Source organism: Drosophila obscura, unplaced genomic scaffold (genome assembly GCF_018151105.1).
Source record: "Drosophila obscura isolate BZ-5 IFL unplaced genomic scaffold, ASM1815110v1 contig_179, whole genome shotgun sequence".
Lineage (NCBI taxonomy): Eukaryota > Metazoa > Arthropoda > Insecta > Diptera > Drosophilidae > Drosophila > Drosophila obscura.
In genome coordinates, this window is record NW_024542766.1 from 501,783 (window position 1) to 522,508 (window position 20,726).

At 43.4% G+C, this 20,726-nt stretch overlaps 2 protein-coding genes across 2 annotated transcripts; one reads left to right on the forward strand and one right to left on the reverse strand.

Annotated features, from left to right (window-relative positions):
• Positions 1 to 528: 528 nt before the first annotated feature.
• LOC111080431 (cAMP-dependent protein kinase catalytic subunit 1) lies at positions 529 to 14,097 on the reverse strand. The gene is made up of 2 exons (XM_022376040.2): positions 12,223 to 14,097; positions 529 to 867 (listed from the first exon to the last, which is right to left on the reverse strand). Exon 1 carries the CDS (start codon positions 13,705 to 13,707, stop codon positions 12,646 to 12,648), a length of 1,062 nt encoding a protein of 353 aa, XP_022231732.1. The 5' UTR covers positions 13,708 to 14,097; the 3' UTR covers positions 529 to 867; positions 12,223 to 12,645.
• A 1,853-nt stretch (positions 14,098 to 15,950) lies between these two features.
• On the forward strand, positions 15,951 to 19,595 carry LOC111080428 (SWI/SNF-related matrix-associated actin-dependent regulator of chromatin subfamily A containing DEAD/H box 1 homolog). Its single transcript, XM_022376034.2, has 8 exons — positions 15,951 to 16,215; positions 16,275 to 16,435; positions 16,653 to 17,215; positions 17,270 to 17,602; positions 17,674 to 17,941; positions 18,010 to 18,156; positions 18,216 to 18,518; positions 18,578 to 19,595. The coding sequence occupies exons 1-8, from the start codon at positions 16,116 to 16,118 to the stop codon at positions 19,208 to 19,210; spliced, it is 2,508 nt and encodes an 835-aa protein (XP_022231726.1). The 5' UTR covers positions 15,951 to 16,115; the 3' UTR covers positions 19,211 to 19,595.
• The last annotated feature ends 1,131 nt before the right edge of the window (positions 19,596 to 20,726 follow it).

Sequence of the window (20,726 nt, forward strand, 5' to 3'; positions counted from 1 at the left end):
TTTCACTCACTAACCAGTTGACCAAATGCCTGTCGTTCTGGTTCGCTATTATGTCTGTGAAGTGAGGCTTTCTATGGGAGACTCGTATCGCTGATTCTTCGTAATTATTTTCTTTATATAAATATTACACATTTTATTTATCATATGATTTGCCTGCTGCTTCTTCTTCTTTTTCATTCTTTCTTCTTGTTGTTTTTTTTTTCAAGCACACTGAGTGTGCCATAATTTTTTTGTGTTAAATTTAACCTTTTGTATTTAATTTAAAAATTATTAAAGCGTTTTTTTACTCTCAAGTTGTTGTTGTTGTGGTGGTGGTGGCTTCCGCTGACTGACTGACTGACCAAATGATCGACAAATCAATTGATTGAACGATTAATCGATGGATGGATTTGTGGATCGGGGGTTCATCGAAATGAAATATGAAATTCTTTAGCCATTTTTTTTGGATGATGATTTTTCTCCTGGATTTCCTCAATGTTTGTTTGTTCTCTTTTGTTTTCCGCTTTCTTTGCGTTTTCTTCTCGATTCTTCTTCGGTTATAAGACTAAACTACGTTACAACTAAATATCTGTAGTCTCGTGGTTATATACGCTATATGTATGAATGAATATCTATATGTAAGTCATTTGTAATTGTTTCCATTGCTATTTCTATATCTCTATTTGGGCTTCTATTCCATTTGGGCATTCTTTCCTTTCCGTTCATCCTGTCATACCGCTTCTGGCCCTCTCTGGCTGGTCTCTAGATAAAAAGGCTGCTTCGGCTGAGGTTTGGCTTCGAGGAGGAGGAGCAGCGATACTGTTACACTGTTCCACCTGAAGATTGTAGTTCTTGTAGTTTGAAGTTGTTGTAGTTTTGTGATTTACGCTGAAAGATACAATTATTTAGTATTAAAAAAAAGGGGGTTAATTTGCATAATTCGCCATCTCTCGTTCTGCAGCTGCTAATTCTTCCGATCCGATCCGATCACCGATCAGCCTTGACTGAGGTCTCGTTTTGAATATCTACTTCCTACTCGGGTTTCTTGACCTCCTCCGCTAGCCGCATACTCGTATCATATTCAATATTCACATATTCAAATTAACAGCTCGCATCGAATCGAATCACTCACAAAAACTAATCATCGAATCTCCGACTCTCAAAGTTCACGACTTTTAAGTCTATTATTAATTTTGGTAGTTGTGTTATTTCTGATATTTTTGGACACGTGAAGAGCTGGGTCAAGGTCGTCACTTTTTGGGGGCGGGCGGGGGCTTTTAGAGTCTTAAAAGTTAATAGAACGGAAAAATCGTGCAACTAAAAGCGTAGGTGAATGAGCGGGATTATACAGAGATTACATTTGGTTACAGGTTTCCCAGAGTAAGACTTGGGAGAGGTTTCTTTTCTTCCAGAAAAATTCCATAAATGGCATTTCTTGTAAGCTATTCATGGGATAAATTTTATGTGATTGTTCCCTCTCCGCACTTCAGGAGCTGCTTTCAATTTCATAGATCCTATTTGAGGAAGGTGGAAGGACCCTCCATCTCCAGGAGGAGCAGCACCTGCCGCATCCATCAGGTGGGAATAAAACAAGTAGTGAAAATATTCCCCCCCTATGTTTGCTGCTGCAAGCATATTGGCATGTAAAAAGGTTTATAGATTTTTCGCCTTATCAGACCTTTCCAGCACATGCTTCCACCCATGCCCACCATGTCTCTCCATCTCTTTCTGTGGCAGTGGGGCATCAGCTTATGACGTAAGCGAGCCACAGCAGCGGGCTATATTAAATCTCTTGCACAAAACACAGATACAGATACACACACACACGGTTATGTAGGTATAAAATAAAAAGAATAACAAGATAAAAAAGTTGGTTGTATTTTCAGGCGGCATTTTATCGCTTAAACAAAAAGCGTCACTGGCTCCCCAGCCGCCGACACAACCGCTGCACCCACGCAAAGGTGTAGCCATAAAGATACAGATATATTTTGTATACAATAGTTGCAAACATATATCTGAAATTGGAGAAGTGCGATATATAGCATTACACAGTCGTCACTCTCGAGTGTACCTCCACTTTGCTCTCCTCTGTCTCCGGAGTTGTGGCATTGAAATTACAAGAGATCTCTGGCTTTGTCTCTGGCTCTTGTCTCGAATTACATAAAGCCAAATACCCGTTATTATGGGCTTAAGGGAGGGCTAATGGACTGCTGGCTAATGGCTAATGGGAGTACGCATTAAGTGAGGCCAAAAACAGAGACTTTCTCTTGTCCAGAGATCGAACAGAGAGTGGCCTTGAAGTGAGTGGCCTCTCAGCCTCCCACAAATCAAGACAAAAAGAGTTTTTCAGAGACCAAAAAGACTGCACAAAGGTGGGAGGTACTCCTCGCAATGGTTTCACCCGCTGTCTTTGGCTATCGTAAGATAACTCAAATATCCATGGAATCTCCCATTCTCTCACATTAAAAGTTGTATAACGAAAAGGGGGGTTTCAGAAGGAGAAATAGTAGCTGGCATGTCTGGCAACATATTTGACCTAGAGGCAATGACAAAATTGTTGCCAACAAAGAGAACAATCAAAATATATAAAATATATTCGGAAGATATTTCTAACAAAAAACAACGGATACTTAAATCATATGAAATAAATTAATTTATATAAGAAAAAGATATTCAGTCTTTCCTTCAACCCCTGCAACCCCATCAGCTCCTCATCTTCTGTCTTGGGGTCTCACAAAAAAACCAAAATTAAAGACGAAAAACATTTTAATAAATCAACAAAAAAAAAGCAAGAGCACCACTGCCACTGGCACTGCGAGTGGACAAGACCGAAAATATCTTTAGATATACATGCACGATCTATAAATGAAACATATATTTCACGAACGAAAATATTTTTTATACGGAGGCGGTAAAATATTATGAAAACGAGTTGATTGTTGAGACAGATGTTCCTTATCCTCCAAAATTGCACTTTTTGATTAAATAAATCATCAATAAAAGCTTGGAATGCAGTGGTGCACACCCTAACCTTCAGGTTAGCCTGAGATTTCCCCAAAAAAAATATATATTCATCTTCATGTTATATAATTTTTACAGAAAACATCGATAACCGCAGACGAGGAGCCACCCACCCACTCACTTATGCAAATGACAAACGACACACGATTTTATTCATTTTATTTATAGTCCATACTTTTATATTGACTTTAAACACACAATTCACACATTCCACATCTATTCGCCCCTCTAGTTAGTCCGCCAGTCATTCATTCCCTCCGTTTGTTTGTCAGTTTGTCAAGGAGTCAGTCGGCTGTCGAGTGAATTCCCCTGGTCGGTAATTACACACTTTTTAAAATGCAGTTTGTGCCGTATATCCATAAAATATTCAGCAGGAGGCCCAGGACTAACCCCAGAGATTGCCCAGTGATGGACAGGGACAGAGGGAGAACCTGTGCGAACGAGCAACTGCTGTGCCCAGTCCCTCTTCTCTCTTCCGTCGCTTGGCCTTTTATAAAATTCACACGAGAGATAAAGAGAAGTAGAAGTGCCACAGACAGACAGAGAGAGCTATGTCAAATGTCGGTAGAACCTCCCTTCCACCCACCGTCATCGTCAGCTGCTTAACTCAGTTTCAAAAGCGGAGACAGGGTCCTAAGCCCACGCATTTCATATCATATCATATATGTACGTATCATATCTCTGGGCTTGCCAGAGACACAGATAAGAACAAGGTGAAACAGAGAGCTAATGAAAGGGGATTCAAGGGGATTTCTAAGAATGAGGAAACACTTGTCACAAGAGAAGCTCTCATAGACAGGGAGCATAATAGGTATAGAATAAAAAAGTAGAAAAGTTGTCATTCAAAATTTTTTATTGATTTGAAATTGCAAGAAAAAAAGTATCTTCAATAAAAATTCCATTCAAACTCTTTCAACTGAACAACATTCAATGCTGACGAACGCACCCTCCCCCCCCTCCCATCACATGTCACCCATCTGCCCTTACGCTTCACTGACTTTGGCAGCAGCTTCCTCTACGGACTTCTGTCCGATGGTCAATCAGTCGAGTGCTCCTACTCTTCCCTCCCTCACTGGTTCGAGGGTTCAATAAACGTAAAAACAGAAAAGAGATCTGCAATTTGCAATTCACTTTCGGCTTTCGGTGCTTTGTTGTTCTCGTTTCTTCTTTTCTCAATATTCTGTTCTCACATTCATCTCTGAGAGACAGAAAGACATTCGCTTTGAACTTTCAACTTTGTTTAATACGAAAACAAATGCCATAAAAAATCAGCATATTCGTATGCGTTCGTAGCGACCATAGCAATACCCATCATTAATTAGCATACCCTCTCCATGGAGTTTAACATTAAATCGGGGATCGGCATGCCAATTATCCATCGATGGCGCTCTCGCTCGTAAATCAAAGTGTGGAAAACTTTTTGGGGCCAATAATCGTAGTAGAAGCAATGCGGTACGCCGTATCTAATGTCAATAAACTTTTTTGCTTTGAAATCAAATCAATTTTCCTGCCAAATGAAAGCGCAGACATCACGATGGAGGGGCATGGGGCACGGAACACGGGACACGGTCCTGGGGGATGACACCACACAAAACGAAAAGAAAAAGGGAAAATCAATAGAGGCCCTCAAGACAAATCAATTAAAGAAATTTTATATGCATAAAATACGTTTTCCATTTCATATTTTCTCTCGTATTCCGCAGCACTACAGAGAGAAAATGTCAAACGGAATGAACAGGAAACGGAAACAAGAGACACACAGAGGGGGAGGGTGCGGGCGAGGGCCAAGCAGGGAAAACTGGAAAAGCTGATGGGCCAAGTGACAAGAGCGAGAAGCGCAAATTAAAAGCAAATTTCAATTTTTGCAATGACATTGTCATTGTTGCTGTTGCTACTGTTGCTGCCACTGCCGCATGCCCCGCTTTTTGTTGTAACAGAATTAACTACGAAAGTAATTAAAGACCAGGGGCAAGGCAAGGCAAGACACGGTAGGACTCAGGCCAGGACCCACACTTTGGAGCAGGATTGGGTTGGGTCTGGGGTCAACTGTGGTGCCCGCAGGCAGCAGCAGGCAGCACGAGGCTTTAAGAGGATGAAAGGGTATGAGGAGGCATGAACAGGAGACTCAAGTTGTCTTGCGCGCGCATGAAGGCAATTAACATTACACACAAACGCACCTTCACCCCGCGAGGGAAGATCGAGGAGTACTCCATGCCGGGGAATGTGAGAAATAGTTCATTTCAACACGAAACAACTTTCAAGAGTACACCATTCTGGGCTGAAAAATGGATGAATCCTCTCAATTGTCAGAGAGATTACTGTTCGAGCAGCCCTCTCTCTCTCTCTCCCCCCTACCATGCCATAGCCACAGGGCATACTGGCTAAGGAAGCCACTGAGGAGGATAATGGGAGAACTGATGGACACAAGAGGGGCAGAGTGGGATGAGTGGATGAATGGATGGGGGCTTACACGCAACAGCGCCGCCGGCGACATGGCGCACAATTTGTGCGCTGCAATAAAATGAAATTAAAATTTGAAACAACTACAGAAGCAACAAGAAATATTCCAGGAAAAGTGAGACGGGATGAGGGATGGACGGAGGGAATGGAGTGCACTGCGTGAGTGTGCGTTCGAGTTGTATCTGAGTGTATCTGTGGACTCTGTGGATGAAACACAGCTGAGAAGCTTAAACGCCATCATCCATCGTCATCATTCTTATTTCTCTCCCTCATCGCATTAATTTTTTTCTTCTTTTTTTTCTCTCTTGTAATTATGATAAGACAGTAATTACATTTATTTGCTTCTGGCAGCACTCGACAATAGAGGGTATACAAATTCACTCTAGAGCAGCGACCCACACGGCGTATTCGTATGCGTAATGTATGCAAAAACATGTTGCGTATACGTCATGTGGTGCGGTGGCATGGCCTCCAAGGTAAAGTGCATAGAGAACTAGCTTAATTATCAATGCGGTTGGAGAGGTTGGGGATGGGGATTACCTTCAAAACTCAAATGAACGACTAACGCAGCGGGGGGATCGGAGGCACTGCATTTGTCTATAGGTCAAGGACATTCAACAAATTGTTTACTTGAAACGAGAATCATCACAAATGCGTAAGTAGAAGAATGTCAAACGACTGACGTCATGAATGCGAAATAACCCAATTAAATAGAGAGAGAATATATAAAATCCGAGTACAAAAAAATATAACAGAAACAGAGCTAAATGATTAGGTCTGCCCATGCCCCTCCGGCCCCTGCCAATCTACACTCTTCTGCAGGGTAGAGTGTATTTGTCATTCTCGAAAGATTGATGATTCCATTAAAGAAGGCATTCCCTTACCCGCTCCTCATTTCCCCGTTGCGCAGTGTAATTTTCTATAGGGTAAAACAAAGAGGCACACACTCCCCCCCACGCACACACATAAAAATAATTAATCAATAATTACGCTACGTGCGCTGTGTGTAGGGAGGAAGTGACTTGGACGGTAATAGGCAAAGAAAAAATATATATATTCAATTTCTTATACCCCTTGCAGAAGGGGGGTGTTATGTTGTGACTAGATTTCATTATTAACATATCCCGAATTGCTCATGGCGAATACTCTCTTGAAAAGGGTATGTTTGCTTATGGGTACATTTTTACAGCAAATTACCGCACCCTTCCCATCCTTTGACGAATGTCCCCCAATTAAATAGTTTCTAAAGGGGTATCAATAATGCGACCCTTGAAATAATCTTCCATTGTGTTAATTTTTTGTTTTTTCTTTTTTTTTGCTACTTGGCACCTGGTCCCACGTTCTCCTCTGCCCGCTTTCTCTCTCTGCCTCTCGGTAGGCCGCCCTTTTTCAATGTCAAACCACATTGAGAGTCTCTCTCTATTCCTTTCTCTGGCAACAAAATTATTATTGATTACATGTCAATTTTATTGAATTTGTACAAGAGAAATGGCCGATGGGAATTGTCCTCTCTTTCTCTATCTCCCCCGCTAATTGTATTCCCCTCTGCTGCTGCCTCTTCCCTTCTCTTCTCTTCCCTTCTCTCCACTTCTTTCGTTCATTCTGTTTTTTTATCAAATTCAATTAGACGCACGACTATAACTGTAATTGTATGTTCGCCGTCACAGACAGTGGCGAGAGGGCCAGGGTAGGAAGAGAGCAGGGGACCAATAAAAAGTACTGTTATTGTTGTCTTTTGTTATCAGTACACATGATGATAATGAATGCATCACATCGCAATGATAATCACGATGATGATGATGTAACCACGAAAAACTATGCCAGCAAAAATGGAAGGGGGTGATGATGTGCATACTCTTAACCCATTTTCTACCCCCCACTTCCTCCCTGCCATCATTCTTCCAACAAAACAAATTAAAAACCAAACAAAAGACAATGAATTGGGGCCATAAGGGGAAACGCCAGAGGGCGAACCGAGAACCTCCGAGAGGCCCAACAAGAGAGAGAGGCTCGTTGGAAGAAACGAAGAAACTTGAAGTAAAGGCAGAGGGCCGGGGGAGTGGGAGCTGCATAAATGAATCTAATAACTACCTTTGTTTGTTGCCACCACTCTCGTGTCCCTTCTGCCACCGCCCCACCCCCCTTACAATCACCTTGCACCCCTTCAGTCTTATCGCCAGCTGTTCTGTTCTGTTCGGTTTCGTTTCTGTTGTTTTTCTGTGTTGCCTCCCCAGTTCTGTTTTAGTTTTCAAGCAGGCCCCCCTCCATACCCCTAATACTTCTTTTAGTATGACAAGTGGCGTCATTGGGTTTAGTTTTTTTTTGCTCTCTTTTTTTTAATTTTCTACTGATAAGGTACCCCTTGCCTCCCGTGGGGCAACACTCGATGGTTGTCCACTATTTGTTCTCCAGCTAATTCCTTATCGGCATTCAGAAAAGTGTTCGAGAAATCGAATGTCCATTAAACAGAAGGCAAAAGTATTTCGCTTATAATGAAATGAATGAATTCTATTTCCCAGAAATTCGATAGCAAAGTTTCTCTCTCTCTATCTCCCAAAAACTATATCCCAATGCTGCAACTTTGTATCGGGAGTCATTCATCTCTCCCGTGCCTTCCAGCTGATATATGTATCTACATATAGTGGAATCTATAGCATATACCTGCCCATAAATAACGCCACAAGTAAACAGAAAAAAAAGAGAAAATTTCAATTTTCATTGTGGCACTGTTTTTCCATGTTCAATTCTATTTTATTTGCTCATAAATTCTGAATGAAAATTGCCTGCCGTCCATTGGATGTCGCGGGGACAGACAGGCAGCTACAGAAACAGAAACAGACTGGGGACGTTTGTATCTCATATATACACATCCCGTAACGAGTGAGAGAACTTTGAACTAGAATATTGAATACTCTCTACTCTGAAGCAAAGAGTTCTGATGTATTGGAGCCTTCCCTTCAGAGATATGGAAGAACGTAATATGGTTAATCCCCATATACCCATACCGCATCATTCAATGGCTATGAGAATCGGAGCGAAAACAGTGGAACGAGAAGCGAAAATAAGTAAATAAACAGCGACTACAATTTGAAAGCAAAAACGACGAAAATAATTGCACGAATGAAACAAAAAAAGAATTAAAACGAGCACAAAAACAACATGAAAAGGGAGGGGAGGGCTTGCGGACTGGTGACGAGTCGAAGCCGATGGAGACAGAGAGATGGTCGGGCACGACGTGTTTGCGTTATATTTAAATGATTTTGCTCGCAGTTTGCCTTCGTTTTGCCAGTGGTGCTGCTCGTCTCGACTATAGCTTTGTGGATCTCTGGTTGTGTGGATCTGGTCTCAGGCTGACTGACTGTTGTCTCAATTTAAAGGCCTGCATTCGCTGAATGCCGACTGCCACTCCTCTAACATATTCAGAGGGAGAGAGGGGAGGGCTACTGCTGAAAACCCGTTTGCAAAAACCTCAACAAAAAAAGAAGAGAAAAAACCTCAAAAAACTCAACGAAAAAGCTAACAAAATCAACAATAAAAAAATCACATTTAATTTATCCTCATTGCGTATGAAAAAACGAAAATAAAATTAAATTTGAGTGTTTTTTGGACCCACTCTTTCATCCCCACTTCAAATCTTTCTTCTGATTTACATTACTCATACGCCGCGTTGCCGCAGTTTTTCTTTTCTTTTTTGGGAGTGAAAATCTCTGTTAACCGTAGATTTTGAGCGATGGGAAACTGGAGAACCAGAAAACACATTTGTCTTATTGAACACTCGGGAAACTCTGGAGCTCTTTTCCATAATTGTTTTCTTTGCTTTTCTCTCGCTATTTCTTTCCATCTTTCCTTTAATTGCGAGCATTGTCTACTCTTTGCCAACGTTTGCTTGGGTTGTGGCGCGTGCGTGTTGGCAAACCCCGTTTTGAGGGCACTGTTACAAGGCTGAGATCCCCCCGGAGCCCCCTTTTGTATTCATAGACCAAAATTGGCCAGACAACGTCGTCAGTTGCACACACGCGTTGGTAGCTGCATTCTTGTCGTGTCTACAGCCTACGAACTGCTTTACTCGGCTTTGGCTTACGGTCTAGGCGCTGCTTATTGGAGCAAGTCGAGTCTCTGAGAGTGTGCGTGTCTGCTGCGACTTCTCAGAACAAGTTTGTGGCGATATCCAGCTGTGACCTGAACTTTGGCTCCAACTGATTTTGTGCTCCAAATAAACAGAAAAGCCGAAGAAACCAATGAGAAAATCAGCCGAATAACAACGAATCTACTTAAGAGTTATGAAACTTTTTTTTAATGATCCGGGCTCTCAAAATTATCAGATCGTAATGAAACTAAATATATGTAGATAATGCCTAAATTAAAAATCTGTTCCAGTTATCCTCTATACAGAGTACACTGTGGAAGCAAAGGCGGGCCTAGCGCACCCGCCCTAACACCCCCTTTTCACTCATCACACTTCTTCCCATCGATAAACAATCAGAAAATCCATAGAATACATTTCGTTTAAGGTAAATAAGTAAGGCTAATGCCCAAATACTCGTACTTAGTACCCATGACTACGAACGAAATCGTAATTGACTTGGCCCAAAACAAATGATTGATGGCCTTCCCCTCAGCGTCTGCTTCAGCAGAAAGCAAGCGACAGAAAAGCAACAAACAACAATTATAATTGGTGCCAATAAAATTTGTAGACGAGACACATGTCACATGGAAATATACGATTCGTACAGGGTATAAATAAAGCGAAACAGAACACACATTGATGGGATGGCAAATATTTAGATAATTTTGAGACAGCCGCAGAGGCTTGGCTAAAGGTCGGATAAAGGTCATGGTCACTCAATATTTCGATCTTTTAAGAATTTCAAGTTTTTCTTCGTTAGTTGTTTTCACTTTTCCACAGAATTTTCCAATTATTTTCATGCGGCATTTGCACGCATTTTTTGCTCATGAAATATATTGGGGGATGAAAGGGGAACATAAAATATTATAATTTATTAATTACGAGCAGAAAGAGTAGTAGTTTCTTTATTTAATGGCCAGTGGGCACGCAAAAGTCGACAAATGAAAAAGTATTCCTAATATTTCATGTTCAAATTTTTTGGTTTCAGGTTTCTGGCATTATTTACGAGTATATACCCCTAGAAATGGGTCAATTGTGAATATTCCTTAGGAGAATTAGAGAGTAATTTGCTTAAGCTTTCCCAGGCAAACTGATAAAGATAACAGAAAATAAATTAGAATAAAAACCGACATATAGAGTTGGTTTCCCATGAAATGGTTTGAATTGCGAGCACATTTCATGGCAACAAATAACAATATTATCAGTATTGTGTTTGCTCTTTGTCATTCTAGAGGATAAGACACTCTTTTCGAATGACTTATAGCCATTTGTGTATGTTTTTCCTTTACCAGGAATTACTAAGAAAAATGTGTGAAACATCACGTATATAGATCGGGAAGTAGTAACCAAGGGGTATGTGCCCCACAGAGAGACGACTCATCCAATGGAATATACAAGTTCGAGGGAATCTAATTAAAAAAGAATTCCATGTCGATCCATATATTGTGCAAACAACAAACAAACAAATGTCTGAGGAATGCCATGCCTCTCTTGTCTCATAACGAAAACTCTCTGGAACGCACTTAAACTGCGAGCAAAACAATCAATCAATCAGACTGATGCTCGTCCCATCAATCACATGCGGGAAAAGTCACACAACAAACAGTCAGCAAAAAAGGGGATTGCAGTGGAGAGGAGAATTACCCTTGCGCTACTCAAATGAAATCTCATTACGAAAAAGGTTCATATTATTTATAGTCAATAGATTAACATTCAATTATGCAATATGATATGTGTTGGGAGGAATTGTGGTGTAGTCATGCTTTATATAATAGAAACAGTAGATTAACATCAGAGAATATGTCGATTTGGTCGGTATATGAGTATGAATGAATAATGAGTATGAATAAATATTTAGATTTGTACAATAAACAGAATTATTAAGTAATAATAAAAAAAGGAAATGTATAAATGGAGATTAAATTAATATGAGAAAAGAAAATGGAAAGAGAGGTTATACTTCAAAAGAGACACAAAATTAAACGATGGTTTTTATAAATATAAAAATACAGAAGCAATATATACAAATTGAGTTAAAATACATAGTAGGTTAAGGTTTACGAAACGTTACATAAATTAAGATATAAAGAACATAATGTATTGCAAGGGATGGTCTATGATATATGTATCGCAGTGTAAATGTATAAAAAAAGTGCTTCTGAAGATTGGGTATAGTCGGGGGATTAGTAACAAAGATCCAAAGTTAGTACATGCATAAAATATAATGGAATTACCATACAACAATACCATACCATACAAATATCCTCTATTATTGGGATAGGTTATCTAAGATATCTCTTTTATACGTGAATATCGGTTTCTTTCTCAAAAAAGTAACTGAAATTAGTGGGAACGAGTGACAAAAATGCTTATTTTTAAAGAAGTCTTTCATCTGTGATTCATATATGTACGTGTTTTCTTTTGCTATCTCTAAAGTTCTTCCCTTAAACATTCCTAAATAAGTTCTTTCATCGGTTGGTCATATACATTTATATGTAGGGGATTTTTCCACTTCCTAACGTTCTTTTCCTACGACTGATATGAGTCGGATCGAAAGGTTCTTTATAGCTGCTCATCGATTTGCATAAAGCCTTAGCCTCTATCGTTTATAAACATTTTCTTGGTAGTGTACTCACATTTATGCAAATTGTTGTGAAAAATCCAATGTAGTAGAATATATAGAGATGTGTTTTTTGTGTTGTTATGTTGTGTGATTAGATAGATCGATACGTGGCATGTGGATGGTTTCTCGGCATAGATATAGATCAACCATATGTCCAGACGTAGACGTAGACGTAGTAGATGTAGATAGTAGTAGTTGTTGTGGCTGTTGTTGCAGTTGCAAGTAGAAGTAGACATATAGACAAGACGACGACGACAACGACGGCGGCGGCTACGGCTATGAGGACATGGTCCGCCAGGCCGCAACAGCAGTTGGCGACAGCAACTCCAGGAGCAAGGAGCAAGTGCAGCAGCGGATCTGCTCTGTCCTGCTGTTGTTCTTGTTGTTGTGGCGGTTGCAAATGTGTGGGTGGAGTTGAGGTGGTGGAAAACTTGATCTAGAATTCAGCAAACTCCTTGGCGCACTTCTCGGTGCTGGAGATCCGCAGTGCCTCCTCCTCGTAGTCATCGAAATTGCTTGTGTCGCCAGGCCCCTTACACCGGGGTATGAAGGGGGCCTCGATTTTCTTTTGGAAGATCGCAATCCAGTCGGTGGAGGCGAACCACTTCTGGTTCTTAATATCATTGACGCCCGCCTTCAGATTGCCATAGCGCTTGGTCAGGTCGACCTGCAGCAGGTTGCGCAGCAGGTCCTTCAGGTCGGAGCCGAAGTGCGAGGGGAAGCGCACCTTACCCGAGACGATCTTCTCGTAGATTTGGATGGGCTGGTCCGCGAAGAAGGGCGGATAGCCGGCGGCCATCTCGTAGACGAGGACGCCGAGCGCCCACCAGTCGACGGCCTTGTTGTAGCCCTTCGACAGGATAATCTCCGGCGCCAGATACTCGGGCGTGCCGCAGAGCGTCCAGGTGCGCCCCTTGACGCGCTTGGCGAACCCAAAGTCCGTGACCTTGAGGTACCCCTGCGAGTCAATCAGCAGATTCTCGGGCTTGAGGTCCCGGTAGATGAGGTCCAGATAGTGCAGATACTCGAAGGCCAGCACAATCTGCGCCGCGTAGAAGCGCGAGTGGGGCTCCGAGAAGCGGCCCACCTTCCGCAGGTGGGAGAACATCTCGCCGCCGGGGACGTACTCGAGAACCATGTAAAGGTTGGAGTTGTCCTTGAAGTGGTAGCGCAGCGACACTAGGAAGGGGAACTGGATGGCCTGCAGGATACGCTTCTCGTTCAGCGTGTGCTCCACCTGCTTCAGCTTGACGACCTTCTGCTTGTCGAGGATCTTCATGGCGTAGTAGTCTTTCGTGGGCTTGTGCTGGACGATCATCACGCGGCCAAAGGAGCCCGTTCCGAGCGTCTTGATCCGCTCGAAGTCATCGAGTGCGGCGGTATTGGTGGGGTTGCGGCGCCACTTGTCCTCGAACTCCTCCTTGGCCTGCTCGAGGAACTCCTTGACCGTCTCGGCGGCGTCCACCTTCTTGTTGGACGTGGTCGCGTTGTTCCCCATCTTCGAGATTGTACCCGTGAGCGATGAAAGGCGAAACGTGGCGCTGGCAGAGACCTGTGGCGGTTCCTCACTGGAGGCTCCTGCTGCTGATCCTGTTGCTCCGTCTGTCGTGCTCGTTGCGGCTGCTCCTCCTTCGGATGCTGCTGCGGCTGCTGCTGCCGTTTGTGGCGTTGTCTTTTGGCTTGCGGCGGCGGCGCCTCCTCCTACTGCTCCTCCTGGCCCAGCCGAGCTGCTGCTGCTGCTAGCCGCCTGCTCCGGTCCTCCTCCACCGCCGACGCCCTCCTCCTCGTAGCTGGACTGCTGCTGTAGCTTGCCCTCGCCCGATGCCGAACTATGATGTGATTTCTTCTTTTTTAAGAATTGCAAAATGGATTTAGCTATTTTGCCGACCTAAGGTACCACGGAGAGGAGAGGAAATTGTTGTTGCTGTTGCCGCTGGTTTATCACGCGCGCGATGCTTTGCTTTGCTCTTTGTCTCTTGTTTGTTGGTTTGCGTTTTGTTTCAGTTTTAGACGCGTTTAAATTCTCGTATTGGTTCCTACACTTAGTTTACACTTAGATTATCAGCTTGGATTAGCATTTGGTTTACACTTTAGATAAATTCCTAGTCGCGATATTTGTAAATGTATGAGCGAGATGGGGAGATGCTGCAAAGAAGAGAAAAGAGAGAGATGAGGGAAAAATTAGCATCTGATTTGGAAAAGAGAGAGAGAGAAATAAGTTGCGTTATTGGATTCTAGAGATTGTAGAGAGTATGTACGCCATGTTTTTCGGTTTCACTGTTTTTTTTGCAGTTTGTTGTCAGTCTGTAAGTTCTCTTTTTATTTTCTTATACCTCTTTGTTGGCACTTTCTGTGTCTTTGCATTTGTTGGTCTTTTTACGCACACGAGTGACAGTGGGTGGGAGAGGGACTACAGGGGTAGAGACCACGATCGTGTCAAGTGTCAAACAGCTGATGGCCAGGCAGGGCATAGATATTGCCTACTCACTCGCACTCACTTACTCATTCACACACACACACACTCACACTTGAAGAAACTAGCAGTTTTTGTCTATTTAAATTATTAAATCGTTTGCCGCTACCACCTCCCCTCAAACAAGCACCTTCCTGCTGCTGATTCTGCTTTTGCACATTCACTACGTTTCTGTTTCTGCTTTTGTTTTTTTTTTGCTTTTGCCTTTGCCTTTGCATACGCGCGTACGTGTGCGAGCGCGAGTGTCACGCTGTTGCTGTGTATGCGTGCCTGTGTGTAGGTCTGCGCTTCTGGTTGAATATTTTACGGCTGGCTTTGGCAAAGTATTCTCCTCGGTGCTCGGTGTTTTTTCGTGCATACTTTAAATGAGGTAAATTGCCTTTTATTGCACATTGTGCTAAATTTTTCGCCACTCGCTCGAGTTTAAACAAACACACACGCATACACAAAAAAAAGCAGCCACACACACACTCAAACACAGCCATACACGTACACAGATTATCCAATCGATTTTTTTTACACATTTCATTTCCTTTCTGCTTTTGTTTGACTTTGCCTCGTCTTCTTTGGGGAAATGGAATTTACCTTTTTGCAATTAGTTACTATGTTGCTAGCGATTTATAAACACATTTAGAAATATTGCATTAAATTTCCCGATTTTAGCACTCGGCTGTACCCGTATATTTTACTTTTTTTTTTTTTCGTTTTTAGCTTAGATTAAAAATACCCGTATTGCCGCCGAACCGATTGTTTTTTCACTCTCTTTCTGCTATCTCGGCTTGTCTCTTCAAAGAAATACGTTATCCAAAATTGTACTTATTTAAAGTGTTATTTGCTTGACGACGCGCGCGCTGAACCACGCAATTCAAAAAATTCAAATTTACTGCGGCCAAAACTTTAAAAACAAAAACGCCATGAATGGTGTCGTCGGTCAGTGTGACCGCGGATTTTCGATTCAATATACCGTCTGACCCTCAAAAATATACCAAGGTATACCAGCTAATTCTCAAAATATACCGAAAAATACCTTATAATAACGTAAATATACCGAGGAAAACAACGAATCATACCCGCTGTATTTAAATAGAAGAACAACTTGAGTTTATCGCGGAAAATTATGCTGTTTTGTAAAAGATCGTGAACAAAAATATAGTATTGGAAATAGTTCCAGTCGAAAGACACCAATTTACGCTCTCCCGACTCATATTGGCGTCCCCGATATGAGCCAGAAGTATACCACAAATATACCAAAGACGCAAAACCATCGATACTATAGATTGTGCCCTCGATGGTTTGAGGGTCTCGTCTCTAGTGTAAAGGCAAAGGTGTAGGAAAATCATTTCCACATATATGTTAATCGTGTATTTAGTTAGGCACAGATAATTGTGACTAAAAGTAAACAAGCTGTCAGTTAGCGCCAGCCTTGCTTAAAGATGTCAGACAGCTCATCGCCTACCAAATCGAGCCTGAGTGATCTGCGACAGTTTCGCATCAATAAAAATGCAGCCGTCTCTGCAGGCCAGGCAAAAACTGGTAACTGAGCTATTGACATTTCATGCCTGGGCGTTTGTAATTGTGACAACCCTTTCCAGAGAGAGTTCCTGGCAAGAAACGCATCCTGGTGATGGCAGACAGTGACAGTGACGGGGCCGACAGCCAGGTGACGAAGAAGACCAAGCTGCAGCTGACGGTGAAAGAAAAGGAGGAACGCTACATGGCAGCTGCAAAAATATCGCCGCAGTACGATACAATGGTACGTTCACGAACAGAACAGGTAAAAATCTGTCGTGGGGCAGGAGGTTGTTTCCCTCCGTGTACGCGGAACATGGCCGATGTTCAGGGCCGGCATTCCAAAACAGCTGTCACGTACAGAGGCGTCGCAAAAGGGGATCACAGATATCGATATATATTAAGTTTCAAATCGCTTTTGAGTCAGGTTTAAGAATTGTCCACTGTCCCCGTTATTTCAGGCCGTTCAAGAGTCACTTTCGCGCTCAAACTGGGATGTGGGAGCCTCCATACGCTATCTGAGAGAGAACTGCAAGCCGAAGGGGCAAAATGGTCCCTTGGTCAAGCCCAAGCTGCAGCCCAGCTCGCATTCCAGCAGGGCCCCCACCTACTCGGACGGCGAATGCTCGGACGATGAAGACGTCAAGCAGTCCAAGGATCAGGTATACGACAGTGATGACAGCGACTCCGAAATGGCCACCAAAATGACTGGCCAGCGCAAGAAGGTGTTCCAGTTCATGAACGATGCTACCCTCGTGGAGCTGCAGTCGGTGAAGACGATCTCCGAGAAGAAGGCTACTCTGATCATTGAGCAGCGGCCATTTAGTGACTGGGCGGGGCTACGCAAGAAGCTGGAGAGCATCCGGATGCCGGGCGATCTGCTGAACTATGCCCAGGATCTGATCAACAAGCAGAACACGGTGGCCACAATCTTGAACAAGTGCAACAATATGGTGTCGCGCCTGGAGAAGGCCATATCCAATGGTGGCGGTATCGTGAACCAGCCCAAGATGCTCACTAGCGGGTAAGCCATGTCCAGGATAATCATGAAAGCTAGCTAATATCGAATTGATCACAGAATGCAGTTGGCCGACTATCAAATAATAGGCCTCAATTGGCTTACCGTTATGCACAAACAGGAGATGAACGGCATCCTGGCAGACGAAATGGGTCTGGGCAAGACCATTCAGGTGATAGCATTTCTGGCTTATCTCAAGGAGAAAGGCCTAAGCAAGGCGGCCCACCTGATTGTGGTGCCCTCCTCCACACTGGACAACTGGGCGGCCGAGATCTCGCGATGGTGTCCCAGTCTGGTGGTGGAGAAGTATCATGGCTCCCAGGACGAGCGGAGGAGGATGCGTGGGCGGTATGCCAAAGACGGCTTCACTGGCTTCGATGTCCTGCTGACAACGTAAGTAACGACAAACCCAACCCCCTCCCCTTGAGTCATCCATCCCATTAATTGATGGGCGCTTGTTACAGCTACCATATCGTTGGCTCCACGCCCGAAGAGAGGAAAATGTTCCGGGTGTGCAAGCTGGACTACGTCATCTTCGATGAGGCGCACATGCTGAAGAACATGACCACGCAGCGGTATGCCAACCTCATTACCATCAACGCCAAAATGCGCATCCTGCTCACGGGCACACCCCTGCAGAACAACCTGCTGGAGCTGATCTCCCTGTTGTGCTTCGTAATGCCCAAGTTCTTTGCAAAGAGTATCGAGGACATAAAATCGTTGTTTGTCAAGGCAAGACCTAGCCGAGCCGCCATTTTTGTGCATATCGAGCTAAAGAGGTTTTCGCTTTCCTTTTGCAGAAGAGCAAGATCGACGGCGACCAGGAGGAGGTGTCCCAGTTCCAGGAAACACAAATACAGCGAGCCAAGCGCATCATGAAGCCGTTTGTTCTCAGGCGGCTCAAGAAAGATGTCCTCAACAACCTGCCCAAGAAGCAAAGCTTTGTGGTGAGCAGAAAGGTTGAAAATCTTAAGTTCCCAAAAGTATCATTCCAATCTTTTTAAAGAAAAAAGTCCCCATGAGCAGCCAACAAAGGGAGTACTACCACGAGGTTGTCGACTATTATTCCAATAACAAAGGCGTCGTATGCAGCAGCGGCGATCGGGCTGGCGTCGCCATAATGATGGAGATGCGTCGCTGTGCCAATCATCCGCTCCTGATGCGCCACTACTTCACCGACGAGCATCTGCGCGGCTTCTCCAAGCGACTGGCCCGAGCTACAAGCTACAAAAAGACCAACGAGCAGTATATTTTCGAGGAGCTGGCCGTCATGTCGGACTTCCAGGTCTATCAGCTATGCAACAAGCATGTAAGTGTAATCCCAAAAGAGAGAAAACATTCAAACTTAATATTCCTTGTTTGGTAAAGGAAATGCACGATGTGAGGATACCGGATGAATTGATATGCGATTCGGGGAAATTCGAGTTCCTGGACACGCTGCTGCCGAAGCTGAAGGAGGAGGGCCACAGGGTGCTGCTCTTCAGCCAGTTCACCATGATGCTGGACATTGTGGAGGAGTATATGCGGATACGAAAGCATGGATTCTGCCGTCTGGACGGAGCCACTGCCGTGAAGGAGCGACAGGATCTCATCACGGACTTCAATGTGGATGACAACATCTTTGTGTTTCTGCTGTCAACAAAGGCGGGCGGCGTGGGCATCAACCTAACGGCTGCAGACACCTGTATTATCCACGACATCGACTTCAACCCGTACAACGACAAGCAGGCCGAGGATCGGTGTCATCGCATGGGCCAGCAGCGTCCAGTCACCATCTACCGCCTGGTGGCGGAGAGCACCATCGAGGAGGGCATCCTGATGGCCGCCGAAGAGAAGCTTAAGCTGGAAAAGGACATCACCTCCACCGAAAAGGGCGAGGGCGAGGTACACGAGCAGCGGTGCGTGGTCAAGCTCCTAACCATGGCCCTGGGTCTCGACAAGGACCAGGAGGAGCAGCTATCCAACTCGCTTAACAACTCCCTTGCCACGCCCACAAAGTAGCTATGCTCCCCGCCCAATACACAATCCATAAACCATACTTTTTCATAGTTTAAGCAATCAATAATTGGATTTTAATTATAATTTTACCTGAATGCATGCTAAATATAATGTAACCAGAGATTTATACGAGTACATACGGCACTGCCCCGATAAGGACGCAGCTGTCTAACCATAAAATATAATTCCATGATATGTAATATGTTATATGTATGTATGTTGTATGATGTGTAAACTAAGGCAGATAAATGTTTTTAATCAGCCCGAAGTCCTCTGAATGAATGCCCTAGATTGTTCTTTTCGCATTGATTTTCATTTTTTTTTTACTAAGTTTTGTACCAAGTCGAATGATTTGTTATAAGTATAAAGAACTATTGTGCATTGAAAACTAAACATACCACCAACTGGTGTCTACTATATTCCATATCCAACGGTCACTCGACAGCCCTGGTTAGAGATCCCCTCTCTGCCACTCTAAATCTGCTTTGCTTGTGCTTTGCCCCAGAGAGAGAGAGAGGGAGCTTTTGGTTAGCTTTTGTGTGCGGCGTTTCAACGTTTTTCAGTCTTCAACTGATCGCTCGCGCCGATGATTTAATTTTTAAGTTTAAGCGTGTTACTCACCTACATATCTTACATACATACAAACATACTACTTGCGAAAACACACACACCCGACACGACGCACAGCGATATATGGATATACATATAGCATAATACGACATCCATAGTGTACGACGATATATTTATTCGGAGGAGTCTGATCAACGAACATATGTGCCCCAAACATAAACTAAAACTCGAACAATTGCAGTAGTACGCGGAGAAGATCGGAGCAGGCATCAGCTGAAGCAGATTCTATATTTAAACAAAACAGTATGTGCCATCCGCGATCCAACTGTTGGTTGGTCTCTGTCTCTATTCCACTCTACCGAATCGTCGGAATCAGAATCGGAATTCGTTTCCCATTATGTGATGTGATTCATGCCAAGTACATAAGTTTTTCCCTCGTCCCCATACCCAACCCCGTCCCCGATTCAAAAATTCGTTCTTTTGCTTTTTCGGCTTTGGCCGCTCCTCAAGCCCAAATCGGTTTAAAAATAGACAAAAAAAAAATCTTTTCGCGAACGACGGAAATCATATTGCCAGCAAAATACTAAATAAATATAAAGCCAATAATAGTTATAGTGAAATAGATTCCTCTGTGTTGTTTTGTGCCTCGGATCGCACCAAGAGACGACGACGTCACACCCAGTTCTGGTTTTTGGCTCTGGCGGAAACGGAAGAAACCCCAAATGCATGCATATATCTGCGTATGTCTGTTTGTCCGTGGAAATACATATGCACATATGTACATATATCATCCATCCGTCCGTCATATAGTATAAATATAGATGCGATGGCAGCGGCACATGTGAGCGATTTTTTTTGGCATTAGTGGAAGAAGGGTATTGTGGGTGGAGAGAGCAGGCGTAGAAAATAAATAAAAATAACAAGAAAAGAAAAGGCCAGGGGGTCGAAT